The sequence below is a fragment of the Miscanthus floridulus genome, chromosome 2, assembly GCF_019320115.1.
Source record: "Miscanthus floridulus cultivar M001 chromosome 2, ASM1932011v1, whole genome shotgun sequence".
Classification (NCBI taxonomy): domain Eukaryota; kingdom Viridiplantae; phylum Streptophyta; class Magnoliopsida; order Poales; family Poaceae; genus Miscanthus; species Miscanthus floridulus.
Window position 1 is genome coordinate 126,698,690 of NC_089581.1, and position 22,789 is coordinate 126,721,478.

General features: G+C 41.4%; 2 protein-coding genes and 1 pseudogene across 2 annotated transcripts; 2 read left to right on the forward strand and 1 right to left on the reverse strand.

Moving 5' to 3' along the window:
• Nucleotides 1-10,964: 10,964 nt before the first annotated feature.
• LOC136537034 (uncharacterized) lies at nt 10,965-12,790 on the forward strand. Its single transcript, XM_066529134.1, has 4 exons — nt 10,965-11,035; nt 11,146-11,233; nt 11,376-11,993; nt 12,083-12,790. The coding sequence occupies exons 1-4, from the start codon at nt 10,965-10,967 to the stop codon at nt 12,788-12,790; spliced, it is 1,485 nt and encodes a 494-aa protein (XP_066385231.1).
• Nucleotides 12,791-12,892: 102 nt separating this feature from the next.
• LOC136537035 (uncharacterized) lies at nt 12,893-14,290 on the forward strand (annotated as a pseudogene).
• A 3,237-nt stretch (nt 14,291-17,527) lies between these two features.
• Nucleotides 17,528-19,399, reverse strand: LOC136539612 (small ribosomal subunit protein eS19-like). Its single transcript, XM_066531569.1, has 4 exons — nt 19,205-19,399; nt 18,185-18,275; nt 17,899-18,082; nt 17,528-17,816 (listed from the first exon to the last, which is right to left on the reverse strand). Exons 1-4 carry the CDS (start codon nt 19,292-19,294, stop codon nt 17,744-17,746), a joined length of 438 nt encoding a protein of 145 aa, XP_066387666.1. The 5' UTR covers nt 19,295-19,399; the 3' UTR covers nt 17,528-17,743.
• Nucleotides 19,400-22,789: the final 3,390 nt, after the last annotated feature.

A 22,789-nucleotide genomic window follows, 5' to 3' on the forward strand; every position in this document is an offset into this window, starting at 1 on the left:
ATAAATGATGACATGATATACTGATTCCACATGATATACTGGAAATAAACCAAGTGCATGCAAATCTGGAAATAAATGAACTATCTTTTCACTTCACAGTCACTGACAGCATGCAAACAAATTAAATGATGACATGATATAGCTGCTAGCGAGGAAGAAGATACTGTACAAAGGTGAGACGACAGCCAAATAAATAATAATGGTTTGATGTGGATGTTAACAACGGACAGAGGCAGGGGATGTTTGCTAGTGGCGCTTGGACATACACATACATGCATGCATGGCACCCACATGGCTATCTTCGGTCAGATTATTCAAATAGGCCGCACATCAATACCTCCAACCAATATTATCAACAAAGATACACAAGGTACATGTACATGATGTATGTTGGGCCTATAGCTAATATATATGCATCATCTTCTTGATTCTTGCTGTATATAGTAAATTCCTTAGTGTGGTTCAGTGTGTCATGGAAGAATGGAGCATATATACTGCATATGTGATGTGTGTAGTATCAAAAAATAACTATGTATTATAGAGTAGTAGAAGAGAAATAAAGAAGGGTCCAAGCTATGATCACGTGCCTTGGCAGGTCTGATGCCGGTGAACACCCTGGCCAGGTGTCAGATCGATTATTTCGTTCATAGTCAAAAACTGATTTTTAATTTTCCGGTTGCTAAAATGCTTTAGACTATTGGTAGTTACCCTGTCAGGGAAATTCCCATTTCCAGTAGTTGGAGGCCGATGCCAAAGATGGTGATGTAAGGAGGCAGAGGAGACTGAGCAAATGATAATTATCATGATAGGCAAGTGATGTAGCTTCATCGAATTGTAGAAAAATCCAGTAGTATGGTCTCCTAATTAGGTATAAAGGATAATGCAATTTTCATGGCAAGCATCGGGATTGATACTCTTGGGAATCATAACCCCCACTACTAGAAAAAAATCCATTTTAGGAGGTGGGGCATTGGGAAGTCTACTTACAACAATGTGCATATTATAGTTACAGAATAGTTGATTTTATTCAAGATTATTATAGAATAGTTGATTTGTTTAATGTATTTCTTGTAAAAAGAACAATGTCACTTTATTGCTAATCCAAGTCATGCGAGCAAATAAGAGTAATGACTCCAATCTATCTCAGATAACACAAGGCAATGTGGTTTTCAGGAACTGGTTGGAGTACGAAAACATTATTTGCTAGGCAATCACCATCAAAAGCACACAAGTTCAGCAACTGTGTTAGCGGTTGCATGCTAAGGTAGTAAGCTATGCAAATGAGCAAATCCCTAACATTCAATTATTGAATCAGAAACCAATTTAATAGATGCACACACTAAATTTTAGGATCCACAAGAAACGGTGTGACAAGAGAAGAAGGGGAGATGAGGTGTGGATCAAACCCTACCGGATTCAGAAACTACTGCAACGAAGGAGATGAGGTGCACTGACCTTCGAGACGGATGGCAATGGCGGTGGAGATGGCGATGGCGGATGAGGAGCGAGGTGGCAACGGTGGAGGAGCGCCCGAGAGCAACCCCCGTGTTGACGTCACACGCACAAGAGAGACCAAGCGACAACGAGGTGGAGGGATGTTGGAGAGTGCACATGGGCTGGCGAGTTCAGTGGTCGAGGTCGGAGAGGGAGCGCTGGTGGTGGGGACACCAGCTAGAGCACACGGCCGAGCCGGCGGAGCACAAACCCTAGCCCCGGTGGCCTGCGGAAAGGCGGTGGTTGGGGAACGGTGGACGGAGGTGCAGTTAGGTGAGGACGGAGGAGGTCAGAGAAGGTGGTTGTAGGCCACGGAGATGGCGGCGGCAGCGGAGAAAAAAAATCGGTAGCCTGCCGACGTCCGAGAGGAAGAAAGCGCCCAGGACTTGAGTAATTTCGGCCTCCCGCGAGCTGTTGGTTATATATCGCAGGTCATTTCTAGGGACGGTTCCTGAGCCAGCGACCCTTACAAATTGATTTGTAGCGGCGGTTCCTGAGTAAGCCGCCCCTACAAATCAATTTGTAGGGGCGGTTCCTGAGTAAGCTGCCCCTATAAATATTTTACAATTTATTTTAATTAATAATTTTGTAATTTATATATAAAGAACACAATGTAAATTTATATAATATTTTTTTGATTATTCTATATATGTATAAATAAATATAAATATAAACAATTTTATGATATATATATATACATATATAATTTTATATTTTCTTCTTTACAAAAATAATATTTTAAAATTTTAAAGTTTGAATTTCAAAACAACAAAGAGAATTTTAGGGCACTAAATGACCTCAAATAAAAATTTTGTAAACATCAAAGTTGTAGAACTCATCAAGATGTACAACTTATATTTTTGTCATCTTTTCATTCGACCAAATTTGAACAGTTCAAATTTTGAATTTCAATAAATATCAACTTCAAATAAGATTTTGAAACCTTAAATGGTTTCGAATAAGAAAGTCACCAATATAGAAGTTGTTGAACACATCACTATCTACAACTTTTATTTTGGTCATCTTTTCATTTGACCAAATTTGAATAGTTGAAATTTTGAATTTCAATAAATAACAACTTCAAACAAGATTTTGAAACCTTAAATGCTTTCAACTATAAAAGTCGTGAACATAAAAGTTGTTGAACTCATCACTATATACAAATTTTATTTTGGTCACTTATTCATGTGATAAAGTATTAGTAAACATTGTTCACAAATTCACATGACTCATAGTTTCATAAACTATATGAGAGACATGTTGATTTGTGAACAATGTTTACTATTACTTTATCAGATGAAGAAATGACCAGAATAAAAGTTGTAGATCTTGATGAGTTATACAACTTTGGTATTCATCACTTTTTCAGCTGAAATCATTTAATGGTTGAAAATCTCGTTAAAACTTGTTATTTTTTTAAATTTGAAAATTTAAATTGCTCAAACTTTGTCAAATGAAAAGAATGACCAGATCAACATAGTAACTTGATAGGGCATGATTTTATAAAATTTTAGAAAAAAAATCATCACATTTCAAGTTAGTATGAGAAAGAAAGACTAGTTACAAATTTTACCTAGAGATTAAAAAGAAAAATCACACCTGTTCATGATAATCAATAATGAACAAGTGTGATTTCTCTTTTTAATGTGTGGCTGAAACTTGCAACTAGTTTTTCTTCCTCATACTAACTCCAAATGTGATGGTTTTTTCCTAAAATTTTCTAAAATCATGCTCTATCATTTTAGTCTAGTCATCTATCTTTGTCACTAATTTTGAATAATTTAAATTTTGAATTTTAGAAAATAACAGCTTCAAACCTTATTTTCATCTACTAAATGATTTCAGTTGTAAAGGTGATGAATATAAAAGTTGTTGAACACATCACTATCTACAACTTTGTTTTTGGCATCTTTTTATTTGACAAAATTTGAACAATTCAAATTTTGAATTTCTGAAAATAATAGCTTCAAACTTGATTTTCAACCACTAAATGATTTTAGCTGTAAAGGTGATGAATATAAAAGTTGTTGAACACATTAGTATCTCCTACTTTTATTTTGGCCATTTCTTCATTTCATAAAGTGTTAAGTGATTTTATAAAGTTTTAGTAGTAATAGAGTGGATGTTGAAATATATTCATCTGAATGTTGCAAAGGGTAGTCTCACACACATGCATCAATGTAGTCTCACACACATATATAAATATATAGTCTTACATACATACATAAATATATAGTCTCACATGCATGCATAAATGAAGTCTTACAAACACACACTTACACAAATACTCCACGTTCTACAACTAGCTAGCCCACTATAACAACTTTCCTCTTGACACCTTTTCGTTTCCATGGCAATATGTCTTTGGGTAGGTTCTTTTTCACAATACTAATCTTCTTAGGAAAGTATGTGAATAGCGGCATCTCATCGTAGTTATTGTAAGCTTCAACATCGTCCACGCCATCAACTCCGATAATGTGTTGTTTCCCAAAGGCAACCATGTGCTTTGTCTTCTTTTTCGAGGGGAGGTTACTTTGTGGGTCAGACATATAGAAAACTTGTGTGACACGTGAAGCGAGCACCCAAGGGTCATCTTGATAGCCTAGATTCTCGAGGTCCAGGACTCTCAATCCGATCTTGTTCAGTTGGTGTTGTTTGATCCAGTGGCATCGAAACAGGGCCACCATTATATCCCTTCCATAGTTAAGTTCCCATATCTCTTCAATGATGCCAAAGTATTAGATCTTTCGCCCTAATCCATCGAGAGCCTCTATTCGAACGTCGTTGTTTTGTTTCACATATTTACTATCCTTTGCGTGGGTATAGTACGTATACCCATTGATGTCATAAGCATTCCAAGATGTCACTTGTCTCGATGGCCCCTCTGCCAACCTACTGATGGTAATAGAGTCTATGGTTTCTCCAGGCGGTATGTTTTGGTCCTTCAACCATGTAGTTAGTCGTTGCTTATGTTGTTTCATGACCTAATCATCCGAACGACCATTTCTCTCCGCCATAATGATAGCCAAGTGTTCATCAATGTATGATTTGCATCAGTTGTGTACTCTGCAAGACACTGTAATGCGCCCGACTCACCTCTTTGTAATCATGGTCGATGAACACTTTTCTACCACTGGTGCCCTTCCTAGCCAGCCTACCCTTGTGACGAGAATCAGGTTTACCAATCCCTTTCTGTAGTTTTAGGTACTCTTGACAGCACTCGATGACTTCTTCAGTACTATAACTCTCTATCATGGAGCCCTCTAGGTATGCTCGATTATGCACATATCGACTTAGAACCGACATGAACCGCTCATAGGACCACATTTCATGCAAGTAGCAAGGGCCCAACGCCTGTATCTGATGAGCCATGTGAATCATGAGATGTGGCATTATATCAAAAAAAGCAAGAGGTAAACACATCTATAGTTGGTTTTATGTCTCTACCACAAATTCATGTAGGTCACTCAGCTCTTGCTTGCCAATCGTCTTCTGTGAGATCTTCGAAAAGAAGTAGCACATGCGGGTGATGGCCATTTTCAAGAACTCTGGCTTTATAGCCCTGATTGCAATAGGTAGAAACACTATCAGCATCACATGACAATCGTGAGCCTTGCAGTGTGTTATTGACAAGTCCTTCATCGACACTAGCTTCTTCACATTTGCTGAAAACCTAGTTAGGACTTTGACCCCCCTTAGGAAAGTGCATATAGCTCTCTTCTCGTCTAGTGTTAGGTTGAAGCACGCCGTGGGCAGAGTGTATTTCCATTAGCCTCAGGTACCGGGTGGAGCTATGGCATTACGTTTAGCTGCACCATGTCTTTTCGTGCTTTTTAGACCATCTTTTGACTTGCCTGTGTCCATCAAGGTAGCAATGAGACTCTCAAAGACATTTTTCTACACGTGCATAGCATCAATGGCATGGGGGACCTCCAAGTCTGGACAATAAGGAAAATATTGAAAGAAGATCGATTATTTCTTGAAAGGTACGCCTTCGATAGGAGGTGTGCTTCTATCTCTGTTTGTCTCATCCGGATTCTTCTTTTCATAGATGATGCGTATGTTTTTCATCATTCTGTACACATGTTCTCCATTATGACATCTCTCTGAAGGGGGTTCAATCTCTGGGGTGTTGTCATAAAATCTAAAGAACAATTTGTTGTGGTACTTGTGACTTGTCTTTAAGAAGTGTCGGTTCCTTAGGTAAACTATCTTCTTGGATGCATCTAGGTACACCCATGTAGTACCATCTAAGCAAACCAAGCATCCCGTCTTCCCTTTGATCTGTCCAGACAAAGCAAGCAGCACGGGGTAATCATTGGTAGTAACAAATATTATTGCTCTACATATGAAGTCCTCCTTTCAGAACGCATCGTACATCGGCTCCCCATGCCTCCATAGCCTCTCCATTTCTTGCATCGAAGGCTCGAGGAACACGTCTATATTAATGCCTGGTTGTTTAGGGCCAGAAATAAGAATAGTGAGGAGAAGGTACTTTCTCTTCTAACACAACCATGTTGGGATGTTGTACATGGTCAAGATCACTGGCCAAGTGCTGTGGTCGCTCATCCTCTCATTGAAGGGATTAATTCCATCAGTGCTCAAGCCAAATCGTACATTTCTTGGGTCATCGCTGAATTCTTTGTGCTTCTCATTGAACCTTTGCCACTGACTACAATTAGCCAGGTGTGCAATCTTATCATCCACCTTGCGCTCATCATCCCACCATGTCATGAGTGCGGCTTCTTTAGGGTTTAGGAAGATACGTCTCAAGCGGCCGATCACTGGCAGGTACCACATTACCAAGGCAGGAATTCTTCTCTGCTTTGCATCGTTGCCTAATGGAGTGTCCTCTGGGGACTGAGATTCTTGTACCACCTTTTTTGTACCCTTCTTATTCCTCTTTTTCTCCATGGAGGCTTCGTCGCCACCGTAAAGGTCATTGTTCTTATACTGGCTGGCCCCACACTAGGGACATTTATCTAGTGACTTGAACGTTTCACCACAAAAAAGTATACAGTGGTTGGGGCATGCATGGATTTTTTTCAACCCCCATTGTCAATGGACTTATGACCTTCTTCGCTTGGTATGTGTTGGCGGGAACTAAGTTTGGTTGTGGCAGCACCCATGACAGGAGATGCAATAGATCATTGAAACTATAGTCTGACCAGCCGTACTTAGCCTTCAGGATGAGTAGCTCAAGCACAAAACATAGCAATGTCCAATGTGTTGGACAACCCTTTTTAACACCATACACAGTCTCCTTCGATGCTTTTGTCACCCTTTCTAAATTTTCTAGACCTTTTGGGCTATTTAGTAAAATCTTTGGTCTAAGGGCTTGAATCATGTCCTCCAAATCATCTTCATCTCCAACACATGCTCCACCATCATTATTGGCACCACCATCGTCGTTACCATCCCAACCACCAGCATCACCACTTTGTTCATTGCCAAATTCAGAATCCATTCGTGCATCAAGCTCTGCTGAATATTGGGACAAGGATTCTAGGGTTTCATCGTCGTATTCCTCCTCATCCTCATCGTTAACAATAACCGTTTCACCATGATGAATCCATACTGTGAAGTCCTCAACAAATCCTCACATAATCAAATGTGATCTGATGATAATCACATCTGTCCATGCCATATGGTTCTTACAATCTTTACAGGGACAAATAATTGTATCCTTATTCTCTGTCAATGTCGTTGCATGCTTCTTTGCGGCTTCAATAAATTTATCCACCTCTTCACGGAAACCTGCTTTGAACCTTAACGAACCACACATCCCAGAGTTCCTGTACTCCATCTTTTACAACAACAACAAAACAAATATTAAAGGACTACTTATTCAGATATATATATATAAATGAATCAAATTAATAATTACTTGAGAATAATTGTGTATACTTCAGATATATATGAATATAAATCATATATAATTACATGAAGCATACAAACACACCATGGTAGAGAAAAATTAATTAATGGTCCATTTATCTATAAATAGTTAAAATACATATTTGTTGATTATAATAAACAATTTCAAAGACAACAATTAGCAACAATTATATCTTACCCAATATCTTTCATACAAACCCTAGTCCAATTTCATCAAACATAAATTTACAAAAACAAAATTAATAAAAACACCAAACCCTAGATCTAGATCTACATGCACATGAAACATCCATAAAATTAACTAATTGTTCACTAAAATCAAGAAACATGGACCAAATAAGGGTATGATCTTGTTCCCCTACCTAATTTACCCTAGTACATTCAAAACTTGGGTCTAATTTGCTACATAAGTAGCTCAAGCACCATAGAAGAAAGAGAAAAACAAAACTCTAATTACTCACTAACCAACCATTAAAACTTCAAAAAAAGTGTGGAATAGCATTTTCTTATCTTCTACAACCTCTCCACCAAAGGATTTGAGACCAAAACCTTCTCCTTAGTAGAGCAATTTTTGGGAGGTGCCCAAGGCCTCCCCACCTTTCTTCCATGGGTTGGAGTGAGTGACCCAAGGAGAAAGAAGGTGCTGTAATTTTTTTATATGTGGGTTAATTGTAGGAGCGACTGGTGATTGAACCGCCCCTATAAATAGCAGGTAATTATACGCGGAGCATTTGTAGGGGCGGTTCAATCACCAGCCGCCCCTATAAATAGAAACACCGGGGGCGACTGGTGAGTGAGCTGCCCCTACAAATCAGACCCATTTGTAGGGGCGGCTTGTATCATCAGCCGCCGCTGCTATTCTATTTGTAGGGGCGGCTAGTCTCTGGGCTCCCGAGTACGTCATTGTAGGAGTGGCTCCATCACCAACCGTCCCTACAAAAAAAATTATCCCGTTGCTACAAACCGTTTTTCACATAGTCACCTGGCCTCCTATGACCTCTGCCTAGCCATCGAGCTCATCCACTACGACCGTACTTCGGATCAGCAGCGACCACAACGACGCATGCTCCCCGATGGTGGCAGGACCAAGGGCGCCCTTAGGGTCGCCGCGCTCTGAGCAAAGCATCCTGCACCCGACGTCCCTTAATCTATATAGAAATAGCTGTGGATTATGTATAGTTGGTGAACTTATTATTTTCTAATAATACTTTGACATTGGCAGACTCAATTTCTCATGTCTTTTCTTTCTTTCTTTTTTTGTGGGGGATTTGAGATCAGGTCGTTGCTCCATTTGTGAGGAAAAATTAGGCAAGATTCTGCATCCACCATCTGGAGGTTATTTTGGGGATATTGATGGCTCCACTACTGATTTGTATAGATGGCCATGCAGCCCACGGGCTCACGGCCTAGCCCACGGCCCGGCGTTTTGGCCCGACCCGAGAACGGCACGACACGGTGGCCACCGGGCCTGGGCTGGCCTAGCCCGAGCGACCAGGAAGGGCTTGGGCCACCACCCTGGCCCGTGGCATGGCACAGGCACGGACCGGTCCAAAGAGGCGGCCCGGTGGTGGCCCGATGCCCCCATGGCCCATTGGCTGGCCCAACAAGCCCCCTCCCCGGCTCCCCATCTTGATATAAAAGGCAGGCGCCGCTGCGGGCCACCCCTAACCCTAACCCTAGCTTCACATTCTAAATTTCCAATCACCTCGTCGCTGAGTCACTGATCGCTCTCCGCTCTCACCTCGTGTCTGGTGCCTCGATGCCTCGACCTTGATCTGTCGCCACCGTTCGCCTGGTGCTCGCCGGCCCTACTCTAGTGACCTCGCCACCAGTACTGCACCTCGCCTCCCTCCCTCCTTTCCCTCTTCTCCTTCTCCTCCCTCCTTTCCCTCCTCTCCTCCTCCGATGTACCATACTACCATGTGAGTGGCTTGTGCCTGTCAGTCGTCCCGCTGCCGCTCGCCATCGTTCTAACCGGTGTCTCTCTCCTCTGGTTCGGTCTTGGGCTCTTGGCTCCCTGGCCTCTTCTCCGGCACTGGGCTCTGGTGGCATAGGTGAGTCAAAACCCTAACCCTAGATCTATCTCTCTCTTTCACTCACTTTCACTCTCTTGTCTCTGTTCTTGTAAGTTCTAAATTTGTAATCTTCTTCTTCATCTTCTTCGTAGGTTGGTGCTTGACACCGTGTCATCCTCCTCTAGAGGCGCCATGGCAAGCCCACCAGTGTCAAAGCGCCCATGTCCATCATTGAGGGGCGGTGCTGGAGCTGGAGCCAGGGGCCAAGGCTAGGTCAGCCGGCCGTCCCCCTCCCCCCTCCCTCGGCCTCGGATTAGGAGGAGCTAGAAGTGGAGAATGACAACGACATCCATGAGGATGCAGCCAGGCTGTTCGGCATCGATCTCGGTGACGATGATGGCACCCATCCAATTGATCTCGATGCTAGCGATGACGACGGTGGGGCGACGACGACACTATGAATGAAAATGGTAACTTGATCAGTTGATCAGTTAACAGTTGTGTGAATGTGAATGTGAATGTGAATGTGAATGTTGATCAGATCAGTTCATAACTATGTATGAATGTGAATGTTGATAACTGTGTGTGAATGTGAATGAAAATGTGATCTTTTGTTTGTTGAAATTTGAAAATGAAGTGTTTCAGCACTTGGTGGTTTTTTGGAGGTGTTTTTTTACCTGTCGGGCTGTAGGCCGGCTCGGCACGGTGAAAATGGCCGTGCCCAACAGGCGGCACGGCACGGCCAAACGGCCCACGGGCCATGCCTTGGGTCGAAGGCTAGGCATGAGCACGGTGCAGGCACGGCCCGACAGGCACGGTGGCCTGTTGAGGCACGACACCGTTCCGAGCCGGCACGGCCCAATGGCCATGTATACTGATTTGTACCAGCCTGATGTGCACAAGTTGCACAAGGAAGATTTTGAAGGCTTGCTGAGTGAAGACTATCTATTTTGAACCTAACTGTGATGCTGAGTTTGCCAAGATTATTAATAACTTGCACAGTTATGAACACAGTGTTCTATCTGTGATGCCCATGATGTCGCAGAGTGCCCAAGCATCTTATTTACAAGGGTAAATTGGCTCCCAGACACCGTTCAACTGTGGCTTTTGCCACAGAGCACCAAAAAAAGAAAACTTGGTCAAAACACACTCTTCAATCGTATCGATATGCTGTTGCACACTACACATCTTATTTTATTCAATTAAATTGGAAAGACAACTGAATGATGATTTTGCCCCTTATCTCTTTTAGGTGGACTTACAAGCATGCACAGAAACATTCATCCAGAAGCATTCATCCCATTCGCTTCTCTCCTATCCGAACTGCTCTCTCTCTCTCTCTCCCAACTTCCAGACGGCGGCGCAATCACAAGGAAGCAGCGGCCCCTCCCGTGCAGCCCATGCCCGAAGCCCACCCGCAGCGCGCGGCTCCGCCAGCGCACGGCGATGCCAGGGGCAAGGCCCCCTCGGCACATGGCGCGATGGCTGGGGAGTAGCTTGTGCTGGGCCCCAAGCATTCCCTCCAGCGGCGCACCATGTCTCAGCGATTGATAGAAGATGGAGGCCCCACGATTGCTCAACGAGATTTTCCCCTATGATCAGGCAGATCTTTCATGGGTTCCTGAGGGGTAAGTTTTCTCCCAATTTCTCTAGGGTTAGTGCTAGCATGGGCTCATATTTGCAAAGTAAAGCGTAATATGTTTTGATTCCGCTTCGATTTGTGCCAATGTCTGTGTAGGATGGATCCAAATTCGTCCTATAGGCTTGCTGTGCGTGTGGGTGCTTATGTGAAATTTACTGATGATGGTGGTCATGAGTACTGTCAGGCATGTAACATTCCTAGGATTTTAGACCAGGATATGACAAATTAGAATGACTTGCTGATTGACATTGGTACAGAAATTGATCTAAGCTCTAAACACAAGTTGCGTGTCACCTATTGGGATAATATGAGTCGCACTTATGAAGAGATCACTTCTGACCAAAAAATTGCTTCATGCAATTGATATGTATTGGGAGATAAGAAGGCTCTCAGTACAAGTGTGTGTTATGAAGAATGATGATTCAGATTGCTTGCATGATATTGGACGGCTGCAGAGCATGCCTTGTGTGCTGCAGGGAAGCACCGATGCCTCAGCCAACCAAATTATTGCACAACCTCCACTTGACATTGCATCATCACTTGTAGAGCCTTCAGTTCAGAACAATACTAAAGTGGCATGGGTGGATGATGATATAGAGTATGTTGGGCTAGATGATGAGGATTCAGTATCTGATCCATCTGATTATGAAGTGTATAGTGATGTAGATTGTGTTGGTTTAGAGGATGAATTAGTTGTGGAGGATGCACAGGGTTGTGAGACAATTATCCATGCAACTGACCTAGAGAACCCAACAATAAAAGTCGGTGTAACTTTCATGGATAGTACTACTTTTAAGAAGGCTATTAGGCAATATGCAATAAAAGGTGAATATGAAATTGCAGCTCCCTATTCTGAGGCAAAAAGATATAGAGGCTATTGCAAAGCTGATGGGTGCAAGTGGCAGATACATGCTTCACAATTGCAGGATGGAAGGACTTGGCAGGTACTGATTTTTGTGCTAATTTTTGTTCTAATTGTTTTTTTACATATACTTTTGGTTGATCTTTTGTCCTGATTTTTTCCTTGATGTAGATAAAGAAGATTCCTATTGATCACACTTGTCAAAGCACAGGAAAAGTTGAGAAGAACCACATGGTGACAAATCATTGGGTCAGGGACAGGGTTCTTGATTGGCTTGCAAAGGACGCTACAATTGGGGCTAAAGCATTGCAGAAAAGGCTACAAGAACAGTACCATCTACAATTATCATATTGGGTGGTGTGGGATGGAAGAAATATGGCTTTGGAACAACTCAAATGGAGGTGGGATGATAGCTTTGCACATGCTTTCAGATTCAAGGTTGAGGTAGAGAGGACTAATCCTGGCAGTTTGGTTGACATTGAATATGAGCAAGATAGGAAGAAGATGAAATTTACCAGAATGTTTGTTGCCTTCAAAGCTAGTGTGGATGGTTTTTTGAATGGTTGTAGACCTTTTCTTGGTGTGGACTCCACCCATTTGACTGGGAAATGGAAGGGTCAACTTGCATCTGCGACTGCTATTGATGGGAACAATTGGATGTTTCCAGTGTGTTATGGTGTGTTTGGATCAGAGATAACTGAAAATTGGGCTTGGTTTTTTAGTAGACTTCATCAAGCTATTGGATCACCTCCAGGCCTAGTGATATCAACTGATGCAGGCAAAGGAATTGATTCTGATGTTACTAAAGTCTTCAAAAGTGGGGTTGAGCATAGAGAGTGCATGAGGCACTTAGTTGCAAACTTCCAAAAGCGATTTTGAGGCGAGGTCTTTGAGAAGCACTTGTGACCAGCATGTAGAGCTTTTCAAAGACATAGGTTTGAAGAGCACTACAATCTGATGTATGAAGCATGCCCTGAAGCTATGAAGTGGATACATGACAACCATAAGCATCTCTAGACAAGGCACTTGTTCTCTGAAGCAAGCAAATGTGACTATGTGACAAATAACATAGCTGAAACATTCAATAGCTGGGTTAGGCATGAAAAATCCCTCAATGTAATTGATCTTATGGATAGGATAAGACAACTATGCATGGAAAAAATGTTCTTGAGAAGAAAAATTGCTCGGAAGCTTGAAGAGAAGATATTGCCAAATGTTATGAAGGACCTCAATGCAAGGAGCAGGGGGCTAAAATATATGTGGAGGTATTCACACAAAGATGGTGGCAAAGATACTGATATGTTAGGTGAAGTTGAAGGTGTTACAAGGGATCTAGTTCATTGGAGGCACAGTGTTGATCTTGAGGAGAGGAAGTGCACCTGCAGGCGATGGCAAGTTACTGGTCTGCCATGTACACATGCTTTGTGTATTATCACATCAATTCGGGGTTGCAAGATTGAAGATTATGTTCACGAATACTACTCCGTGCCAAAGTTCAAGAAAGCCTATGAAAAGTCTATAAAGCCAATGACTGACAAAAAACAGTGGCCTCAAGTGAATCAAGGGTTCAAGCTATGGCCTCCAGTTCTAAAAAGGCCGACTGGGAGGCCAAGAGTGAGAAGGTTAAAACCAGCTGCAGAAGGAGGATCTGGAAAGAGAACCACAAGGTGCAAAAGGTGCAAGCAGCTTGGACACATGGCGAAAACATGTAATGAATATGTTTATGATTCTGATGCACCACCTCCTGCCCCTCCGAAGCCAAAAAGAAAGAGAGGCAAGAAAAATGCCACAACAGTGCCATCTAGTATTTCTGAACCACCACAGGAACAACCATCACATGCTGACCCATTGTAAGCTTTCAACTGCTTTATGAAATTTTTTTACCTAACTTACAAATGTTTCCACCCATAACTTACGTATTTAAACGACTTGCAGTGCTACACCAACTAGAGCCATCACTTCTGTTCCTACAACAAGCCCTGTGACAAGGAGGTACATTACGACAACTTTAAATCTTCCTTTTTTAAAAAAACTGCACATGTGAATGTTTCTTTCTATGCCAATTTTGCATGCTTCTACATCTTTGCAGTATGTCAAGGAGGTTGTTGGAATATGAAGCATCTACACTGACTAGAGCCATTGCCTCTATTTCGACACCAAACCCTCTCACAAGAAGGTACTACAGCTTCAATTTTTATGCCTTAATGTTGGTCATCTCCATTTATTTGACACAACTCTATATCCATTTACAGACGTAAGAGGATTCTAGAACTTGAAGGCAATATAGAACCTGTTCAATGTCTTGCTCTATCTCTAGATCCTGCCCATGAGAAGGGAAAGCCAAAGAAGTTGAAGGTTGTCAGATCCAAGAAAGCTTAGACCATTTAGTACCATGTTCTTCTAATGTTGCTATTCAAACCATGATCTTATGATGTATGGATCTGGTACTGTACTAGATAGCATAATGTGGTCGGAACTTGTTGTTTTGCTGGACCAGCTACTTTAGTTTGAACCTGCTGTTCTACTATGGTGAAATATTGATGAAAATCAATCTGTTATGATGCTGAAATGTTCTGTCATGCTCATGTATTGTTGCTGTAATGTTGATCTGAAGGGGTAAGGGTATTCTTGTCCAAAAATCATGTTTGGATACCTGTTTGATTGAGAAACATTATTATAAGAGCTATAGTGTCCAGCATCATATTGCCATGGTTGAAGAGTGTGTTATAGCACAGCCATATTTTTTTAATGGCTTGTAGCAAAAGCCACGGTTGAAGGATGTCCAGGAGCTAATTTTCCCTATTTACAATGGTGATGGCAATCAGTTCCTGTGTCCACCACTTCTCCTAGTGAAGACCCCAGGGGCATGAGATTAGCTGAAACATTTTCACCCCCGACGAGTCAATTTAATCCCTATCTTTGTTGATTCTATCAGCAAATCTGTAATCGTAAGTATATTTAAGTAGGAGATGAGAGCAATCATGTTCCCTTGTAGCAACAACTGGGTATTATTAAGTTAAAATGCTGGTTATCCATTAAGGCCCTGTTCGCTCGGAGGAATTTGGAGAAATCTGGATGAATCCGGAGGAATCTGTGAGAGAGTAAACAGTGAATTTCAGCCGTGAACAGTGAATTCCGGTTGAACTTCATACCATCCGAACGGCCCCTAACATTGATCGTAGAACCATATATATTTCTTAAGATATTGCGTGCCGTTATTTGTTTCACTTCCTTTTAAGTCAATAATATAGCTTTCCTAAACAGATTACCGTTGCTGTCGTGGATTGTGTCTCTATGCGGTATGTATAGGTGAAAATAATAGTAAAACTGTCTTTTACTCAAAGGTCAAATGACATAACACGATTCAGTTTACATTCGTCCACAATAACATCTGACATGGATTGTGTAGCCTGTCATTATACAGCCTCTGGTTACATTTACCAAGTCATTTCAGAATGACGTGTAAGAGAGTCAACTATACAGTGGAGGCGCACACGGCAAAAGAGAGCAAGGAAGAACTAATACTGATAGGTGTGTGTGATCGCTATACACGTGTGCTGTCATATTGAGGACTTGGAGCATAGCTTCTCATTGCCTGTTAACTGTGAAGACACACCTGCAAAATTCACGTGGTATTTCAGGAAGGAGGAAAAGATCATTGGGATGCATAAGTCCCAGCGAGACAACATTTTGGAGTAATTAGTAATGTTACCACCAACTTTTTTCTACTGCACAAGGTTTGCATAAGGCTCAAAGCTGCAGTTACAGCATGTCAAACCTACCTCTCAGGAGGAAGAAGACCTAGTGCTGTGTAGATAAGCGCCCATAAAATAGATTTGTGGGTACCGGGAAAAAAAAGAGCTAGGGAGACCAAAAGGTTCATACAGGAGCGAGCAAGATTTCCTCCCAAGCTTGTCTTGCAGCTCCCCACGGCTCCCTAATTGGGTATATACCATTGACATGAAAGTTTGCAGGCTCCTCCCTCCATTTGTGTACAACTTTGGGTATCGCTTCTTAGCATCCGCTGCCTCCAAGTATGTAAAAGCATGGGATCGTGAGAATTGAACACGTAACAACAATATTTTTCAGCGAATGAATAGTGTTTTTCTCTCACGACAAATCAGCATAAGCCAAATTTCAGCGAAGCGAACAGGGCATCAATCCATTTCCCCAAGCCCCAAGGTGTTCAGTACAGTACAAGTTTCACTTGCTGCAAGCAAATTCGCTGTCTCTGCTTTGCTCCCTTGCGTTGCAAATTCAGCTGAGCTGCGGAATCCAAATGCTTCCAAGTAAACGACTTTAACCTCCACACGATTCATTTCTTCGAAAGATCAAAATTAAGCTGCATCAGATACAACGACATATGAGAATTGACTTTTCTTCTTTTGTTCCTTCAATTTTCAGAAAACCCAGCAACTCCTGCATTCCTGCTATTTTCGCTGCATTTGCCAGGCCGCAGTTTGCTTCGGTCATTCAGAATGTTGCCCCATGTCATTGGTTGTAGTAATCATCATCACTATTATAAATGATAATGACAATAACAAGAACAAATGTCGCTGGTTTACCAAATAGTTGTCCATGTTCTCTAAAACACTTTTTGTTAGTAACTACTCCCTCGGTCCAAAAATATATGCAAGCATGAGGTTTGAATTTTTTTCCCAAAATGAAAGAGCATATAGAATGTGACATGTACTAGTTTGGAGCCAGTGCACCCAACGACAGAGCCCCAGAGGGAATTAAAAAATCGACTTCTGACAGGCCGTGGGTGTTGGATAAGGACTAAAGTTTAAAGTTTAGTAGATGTCGCGTCGAGTATTTGAATACTAATTAAAAAGATTAAATATGAGTCTAATTAGGCTTAATAGATTCATCTCGTAAATTATTCTTAATCTATATAATTAGTTTTATAATTAGTATACATTTAATACTTTATGTATGTGTCTAAATATTTGATGTGATATGAACTAAATTTTAGTATGGGCCAAACAACTATGCAGGGAGCGCACGTCTCTCTCTGCTTCTGATCATCTCTACTGTGACTGTTACTATATAGGATGTCAAATTCTCTTTAGAGGGGTAGTTTGGTAATTTCACAGTCGTGCGGATATTTCCAAACGGAGGGAGTAAAAAACATGGTTGTGCTGAACTGATACTGCACTGACCATGCTCGATATGTTTTCAGCAAATGGATGCAAAATAATGTTGAACAGAGTCATGAGCATTATCTCGTATTTTGTAACAATAAATAATGCAGGTGACGAGTCCAATCAGTCCAAGTTAGACCTTGATTCAATCACAACAGAGTGACTGCATGCGAAAAACTCATTGCAACACAAAATATACAGACGATGACATTAACCATACCCAACCCTATTTTGCTTTTCGTTAAAGAGATTGGACAGGCAAAATGGAAGCAAGATGATTATGATCGCCAGCCAATCTGCAAGACTGCAACCGCAAATGCGTGAACATGGAGAATTCTTAAGGAGACCTTAGTCAACAGTGACAACTTAGACATCAGAGGCGTTTTACAGCCACCAATGAAGTGTGGATGGTCAATGCATGAACTGAGAGCTTGCTGACTGGCCTCTATTCAATGGTATTATCTCATAGATCTGTACCAAAAGGAAGATAGGTCATCGATACCAGCTCAGACACTTTGCAAACATATATCTTTGGTTCCAGAATGAGTCTTGATATCACATTAGGTACTCAGGGAAAATATAGTGTGGCGCCATAGCTAGATGCATTAAACCTCTCTGAACTCAAAAATCCAAAACAAAAGTGCAAACAAAGTGTAGCCATCTCAACAGAAACATAAGGTGAGACTGCTCAAGCTTCAACAGCAACCCTTCCAGCCACTTGGTCCAGATCACGCCTTCCCTGGGAGGTGATGAGCCTTCCACTGCAACGCAACGCCCGATAAGCAAACTTCCACAGCAAGAAAAAGTTATTAGTAAGAGAAAGGGGTATAACAGTTCAATTACCCCTTGGGATCGACATCAATGATGCCCATCTTCTGCAGCTGCTGCAGGATGTTGCGTGAAATGGCACCACTGCTCTTGCAGAAGTGTGGTGGACAGGAGCCATTCCTCTGGCGGCCACCGTAAATCTTCTGGAAACCACCCACACCAATGCCTTGCCTCAGGTAGATCTTCCTTGCAATGGATGCTGCAGGAGAAGAAAAATAAAAATCTAATAGAAGTGCAGAATCTGGACATTGAAGTTTATAATACTAGTAAATCATTTTGGCAAACAAACAAGATCCCTTACCAGCCCTGGTGTAGTACCAGTCAGGGTCATAAGGAGGGAGTTCCTTGAACCTTGCAGTCTTCACAATGTCAACCCATTCAGGGAGCTCCATCTAACAGAAGACAGAGGATACTTACAAGGAATTACACATAACATAGGAATACAATGATCAACAAAGGAATATACTAGTCATTATCAATACCAAATAACTGATGCAATGAAGAAAACATTCTCCCAACCTCAACTCTAGAGTCTAGACTAATTGCTTGGCCATACAACACAAACTATCTTGACGATCAATAGAAAAAAGCCACTCCATTCTGAAGAGAGCCAAGGTTCACTCCAGACCCAAGGCTAGCCACAAACTATCTTGACCGATATCAATAGAAAACAAAATAAATCACACCTCATCTAGAGCCTTCATAGATGAGTGCTCAGGGAATTTTCAGCATATACAGTTAAAATTTGCCTAAAACCCATGTATATGGACAATAAAAACCACTTTACAAACAGGCTTTTCTACACAGATGATCTAGACTTGAATAAAATAAACCATGGCTATCCTAACAACAGAAAATCTACCACGTAGGCCTAAGACCCAGAGGCCAGAAGAACAGCACTGCTTATGCCCAACCAATTCGAATAAGTTAGTTATGTGAGCAAATCACGCTCCAACCTAACCAATCAAATGCCCAAAAGGCAAAGACATAAACGGTGAATTCGCTTCCTGCGCCACTGCATCCTATAACTCCCATGTATGCTGAGGATCATCCTATGCCATCAGTCATACCGTTCGCAATACCACAAAAAAGATGACTTATTCACATGCTACTGAGTTTGAGGCCAACTACAGTAAGCCGGGTATAACCAAAGCAGTAACACGCGAGATGGATCCATGTAATACAGGACAGCTCCTAACTGCTAGGGCAACGGCAACCCGATGCAATCGCACAAGCTCGTCTCCGCTGACTGTCGCGGTGCGCGACCATCCGTTGTAGCGCCGAATCAGATGGGGGGAGGGGGCGAGTCGGGCACCGTTACCTTGCCGGAGCGCTTGAGGTGGGCGGAGTAGGCCTTGACGAACTCGTGAGGGTTGACATCCTTCACCGTCCTCGCCGTAGATGCTGCCATCCTGCCGCCGCCGCCGCCAGGGGACGGGAGAGAGGCAGGTAGTGTGGATGCGGCTGCTCTGGGACTAGGAGGGTTCGGAGGAGCGGCGTCGGAGGCGAAGCGTATATGACCGGGTTCGGTATTCGGGCGTCGGATGGGGATCCGGCGGTTGCGATGGGGTGAGCGGCTGGGTCTAGGGTTGGGGATGGTATGAGCGGGCTGAGCACGGTGTAAGCGGGCCAAGTTGGGCTGAGAGGCAACGAAGGTGTGAAAAAAGTCAACATTACCTCCCTTAATTTTTTTGTAAAAATCTGTTTTTCTTCATTAAACTCTAAAACCGCGCAAAACACCTTTAAAACTGTTCATCTTACATTCCTGGCCCAGCTATTAGCAGTTTTGAAGGTGGTTTTGTCTTTTTCTTTTTTATTTATTTTGGTTGAATCTTTGAAAAATCATAGTAAATCACAGAAAAATTATAAAATAGAAAATCCAATTTTGTTGGACTCCACATGAGTAGATCTACCCAGTGAACATATAATATGGTATGCTTTAGTACACAGTTTTTCTGTAGCTTTAGATATATGCTTTTCTGTAATTAAATGGAATAATTCATAGCTGCAGTTTCTATGGTCTAATTGTGGTGAAAATTTTATGGTGGGCTAATTATTGTATGCTTAAACTATAGTAAAAATTTTATACTTATTGGATCATGTATAACTTAGTTATAGATTTTATTTAGGTTTATGCTTGTTAAATATAAATAAATCTATAACTAAGATATACGTGATCCAATGAGTATGAAATTTTTACTACAGTTCATTCATACAATAATTAGCCCACTATAAAAATTTCATCACAATTTGACCATAGAAACTACAGCTATGAATTATTCAAGTTAATTACAAAAAAGCATAGATCTAAAGCCATAGCAAAAACTTTGTACCAAAGCATACCATATTATATGTTCACTATATAGATCTACTTATGCGGAGTCCAACAAAATTAGATTTTTTATTTTATGATTTTTCTGTGATTTACTATGATTTTTCAAAGATTTAGCCGAAATAAATAAAAAAGATAAAGATAAAACCGCTTTCAAAACTGTTTATAACATAGACAGGGAGATAAGATAAACGGTTTTAAAAGTTGAGGGAGGTGTTTTGCTCGGTTTTGGAATTCAGGGAGAAAAAGCGGACTTTCGTAAAAATTGAAGGAGGTAATGTGGACTTTTTCCCAAAGTGTCTCCCATCTTCAGAATGGCCCAGTTCGTCAAAAACAAATCTTCAGAATGGCCCAGTTCGTCGAAAACAAATCTTCAGAATGGCCTCTTCTCTGGTAGGCCTCGTATTTGGGGGGCTGGTAGGCCTTGCATGAGGACTTTGAGGAGTTCCATTTTTCTTTTCCCCATTCTCTCTTTCTCTCTTCTCTGCTGTCTCTCGTCCACACGTGGAGAAAGTGCTCTTCAAGAAGCAATTGGTCTTGCACTCTTCCGCAACCCTTTTTTTCCGAAGCCCTAGCTTTTCTTTAAAAACATTAATAACGTCTTTAACCGGCTCGGCTGTAATTATTTGGCTATGGCTGCAGCTTATTACAGTACCTACAATATAGTCTAGTTTACTTTTGCAGCCAAAACAGCAGCAGCCGGCTGCAAGAAGCTGCAGCGAGCGCTCGGTTCCTTGTCCTTGTTTCTAGATTATAGTTTAATTTGGCTTTATTTCCTATACTTGACGTGGGTGCTCGCCGATTTTTTTGTTTTTTAGCCCTTTTTAAAAATATTTTCACAAATACGCCCCTGGTGGTATCCTTTAAAAAAATAGACACTGAGCTCGGCGCCGTAGCAATTGGCGCTGAGCTTACATGTCTCGGCGCCATAGTCATTGGCACCGAGGTCCAAGGGTATTTTCTGCATGGCGTTGACGTGGCTACTTGCGTGACGTGAACGTGATGCTGGCTTGGCGCCGAGCTCGGCGCCACTTTGACTAGCGCCAACCTGATTTGCAGGTGCAGCCGTCTGGCAACTGGAGAGAGAGAGAGGACAGAGGAGTCCTAGCACGAGCATAAAAAAACAAACATGCATTCATCCGCCGCAAGCGTGTGGAAATTTCCTCTCGTGCACGTGTATCAAGGATAGCTTTTTCACCCTTCCTGTTGTCTACTACTCCGTAGTTTCTACTAACAGCAATGCACATACATAATTTAGAGCAGTGTTATATTAAAGTTTGTTAAGTTAAATCAAATTTATATAAAAAATATATGAAAGCAAAACTCGGAAAAAAGGGATTCGAGTAGGTTTAAAGAAAAATATTAATAACATTTATATCTCCAAATAAGTTTCTCATAAAAGTAGGTTCAATGATCAATCAAATGGTTTTACTTAAATACTCACTCCATCTTAGAAAGAATGTAATTCTAGCACAGTGTCATGTTTTAGTATTTTATTATAAAAAATACCCGTTGAATGGTCACTTACACGACCTTTGGCTCGAAATTTATATATTTAACTAAAGTGACATGTGTTTCAATTTGTCTTTAAATCTTACTCTAACTCATACAAACATGAAAAGATTGGAGATTTATCCAAGGATGCGTCATATTTTAATTCATGCTACGATTGAACTCCGCGGGCCATGCTCATATAACTTCAGATCAATTACTTTTTTGATCAAAATCTGAGACATTAGAGTCCCCTCAATTGAAGGGAGAAAAAAATAGAAAACAATGTTAGACGTAGACTACTCAACCGTAGAAATAAAACAAGAAAACATGTATCCCTCGTGTCTGCGTTTTTTTTTTTAATTTTAACATAGACAGTTAAAAACATAGGTCATACAATGGACTATCTACAAGCTGTTTGATGTTATGTATTTAGCCAAAATCAACCATGAATATTATTTTATATAGTATTTTCTTTCCATATGATAGAAAACGGATCAAGCATAAATAAGATGAACATCGTTACAGTATTTTTTAAACCCATAAATATAAGTCATATACATTATATGTAACCACAATATTTTTTAAAAACATTTGGTAAAACAGATTTGTCCTCCTAGTTAAAAAGAATGAAAGGTCAAAAAAGAATGAAAGACCCCCCCCCCCCCCCCCCCCCCGGCTCCTTCTCCGCAACTGGCAACAGCGGACGCGGCTGCACGCGACCCCCAATGGCTCCTTCTATGTAACTGGCAGCCGCGCCCACGCCCGTCTTCCTAGCTAGTCGAAGCAAGTTGTCCCATCAGCTTTTCGCGCGTGGCCACTGTGCTCAAGCTTGATTTTCCACATGCTGCACCATATCCACGTCTTGGTGGCCGCCGTCATTCGCTCGTGCACGTAGCACTCCTTGATTTATGTCTTGGTATGTTCTATTCGATTTGGTCTAGTTATCCATGGTGTATTGGAATAAATATTATTATATTTATTATGAAATATATTTTTATAATAAATTAATTGTAAGTCATAAATTTAAATACGATCCACTGGAAACTTAGTTAAATATGAACTATTTAACTTAACAGATAC

Excerpts from the sequence above, each read along its gene's own strand:
- LOC136537034 (XM_066529134.1), top strand. The coding sequence starts at position 10,965 with ATGGAGGCCCCACGATTGCTCAACGAGATTTTCCCCTATGATCAGGCA. Across the intron at positions 11,234-11,375 it reads GTGGTCATGAGTACTGTCAG|AGATCACTTCTGACCAAAAA; the intron begins GCATGTAACATT and ends GCACTTATGAAG. Across the intron at positions 11,994-12,082 it reads AGGATGGAAGGACTTGGCAG|ATAAAGAAGATTCCTATTGA; the intron begins GTACTGATTTTT and ends TCCTTGATGTAG.
- LOC136539612 (XM_066531569.1), bottom strand. The coding sequence starts at position 19,294 with ATGGCAGCATCTACGGCGAGGACGGTGAAGGATGTCAACCCTCACGAG. Across the intron at positions 18,276-19,204 it reads ACCTCAAGCGCTCCGGCAAG|ATGGAGCTCCCTGAATGGGT; the intron begins GTAACGGTGCCC and ends GTCTTCTGTTAG. Across the intron at positions 18,083-18,184 it reads CTGGTACTACACCAGGGCTG|CATCCATTGCAAGGAAGATC; the intron begins GTAAGGGATCTT and ends CTTCTCCTGCAG.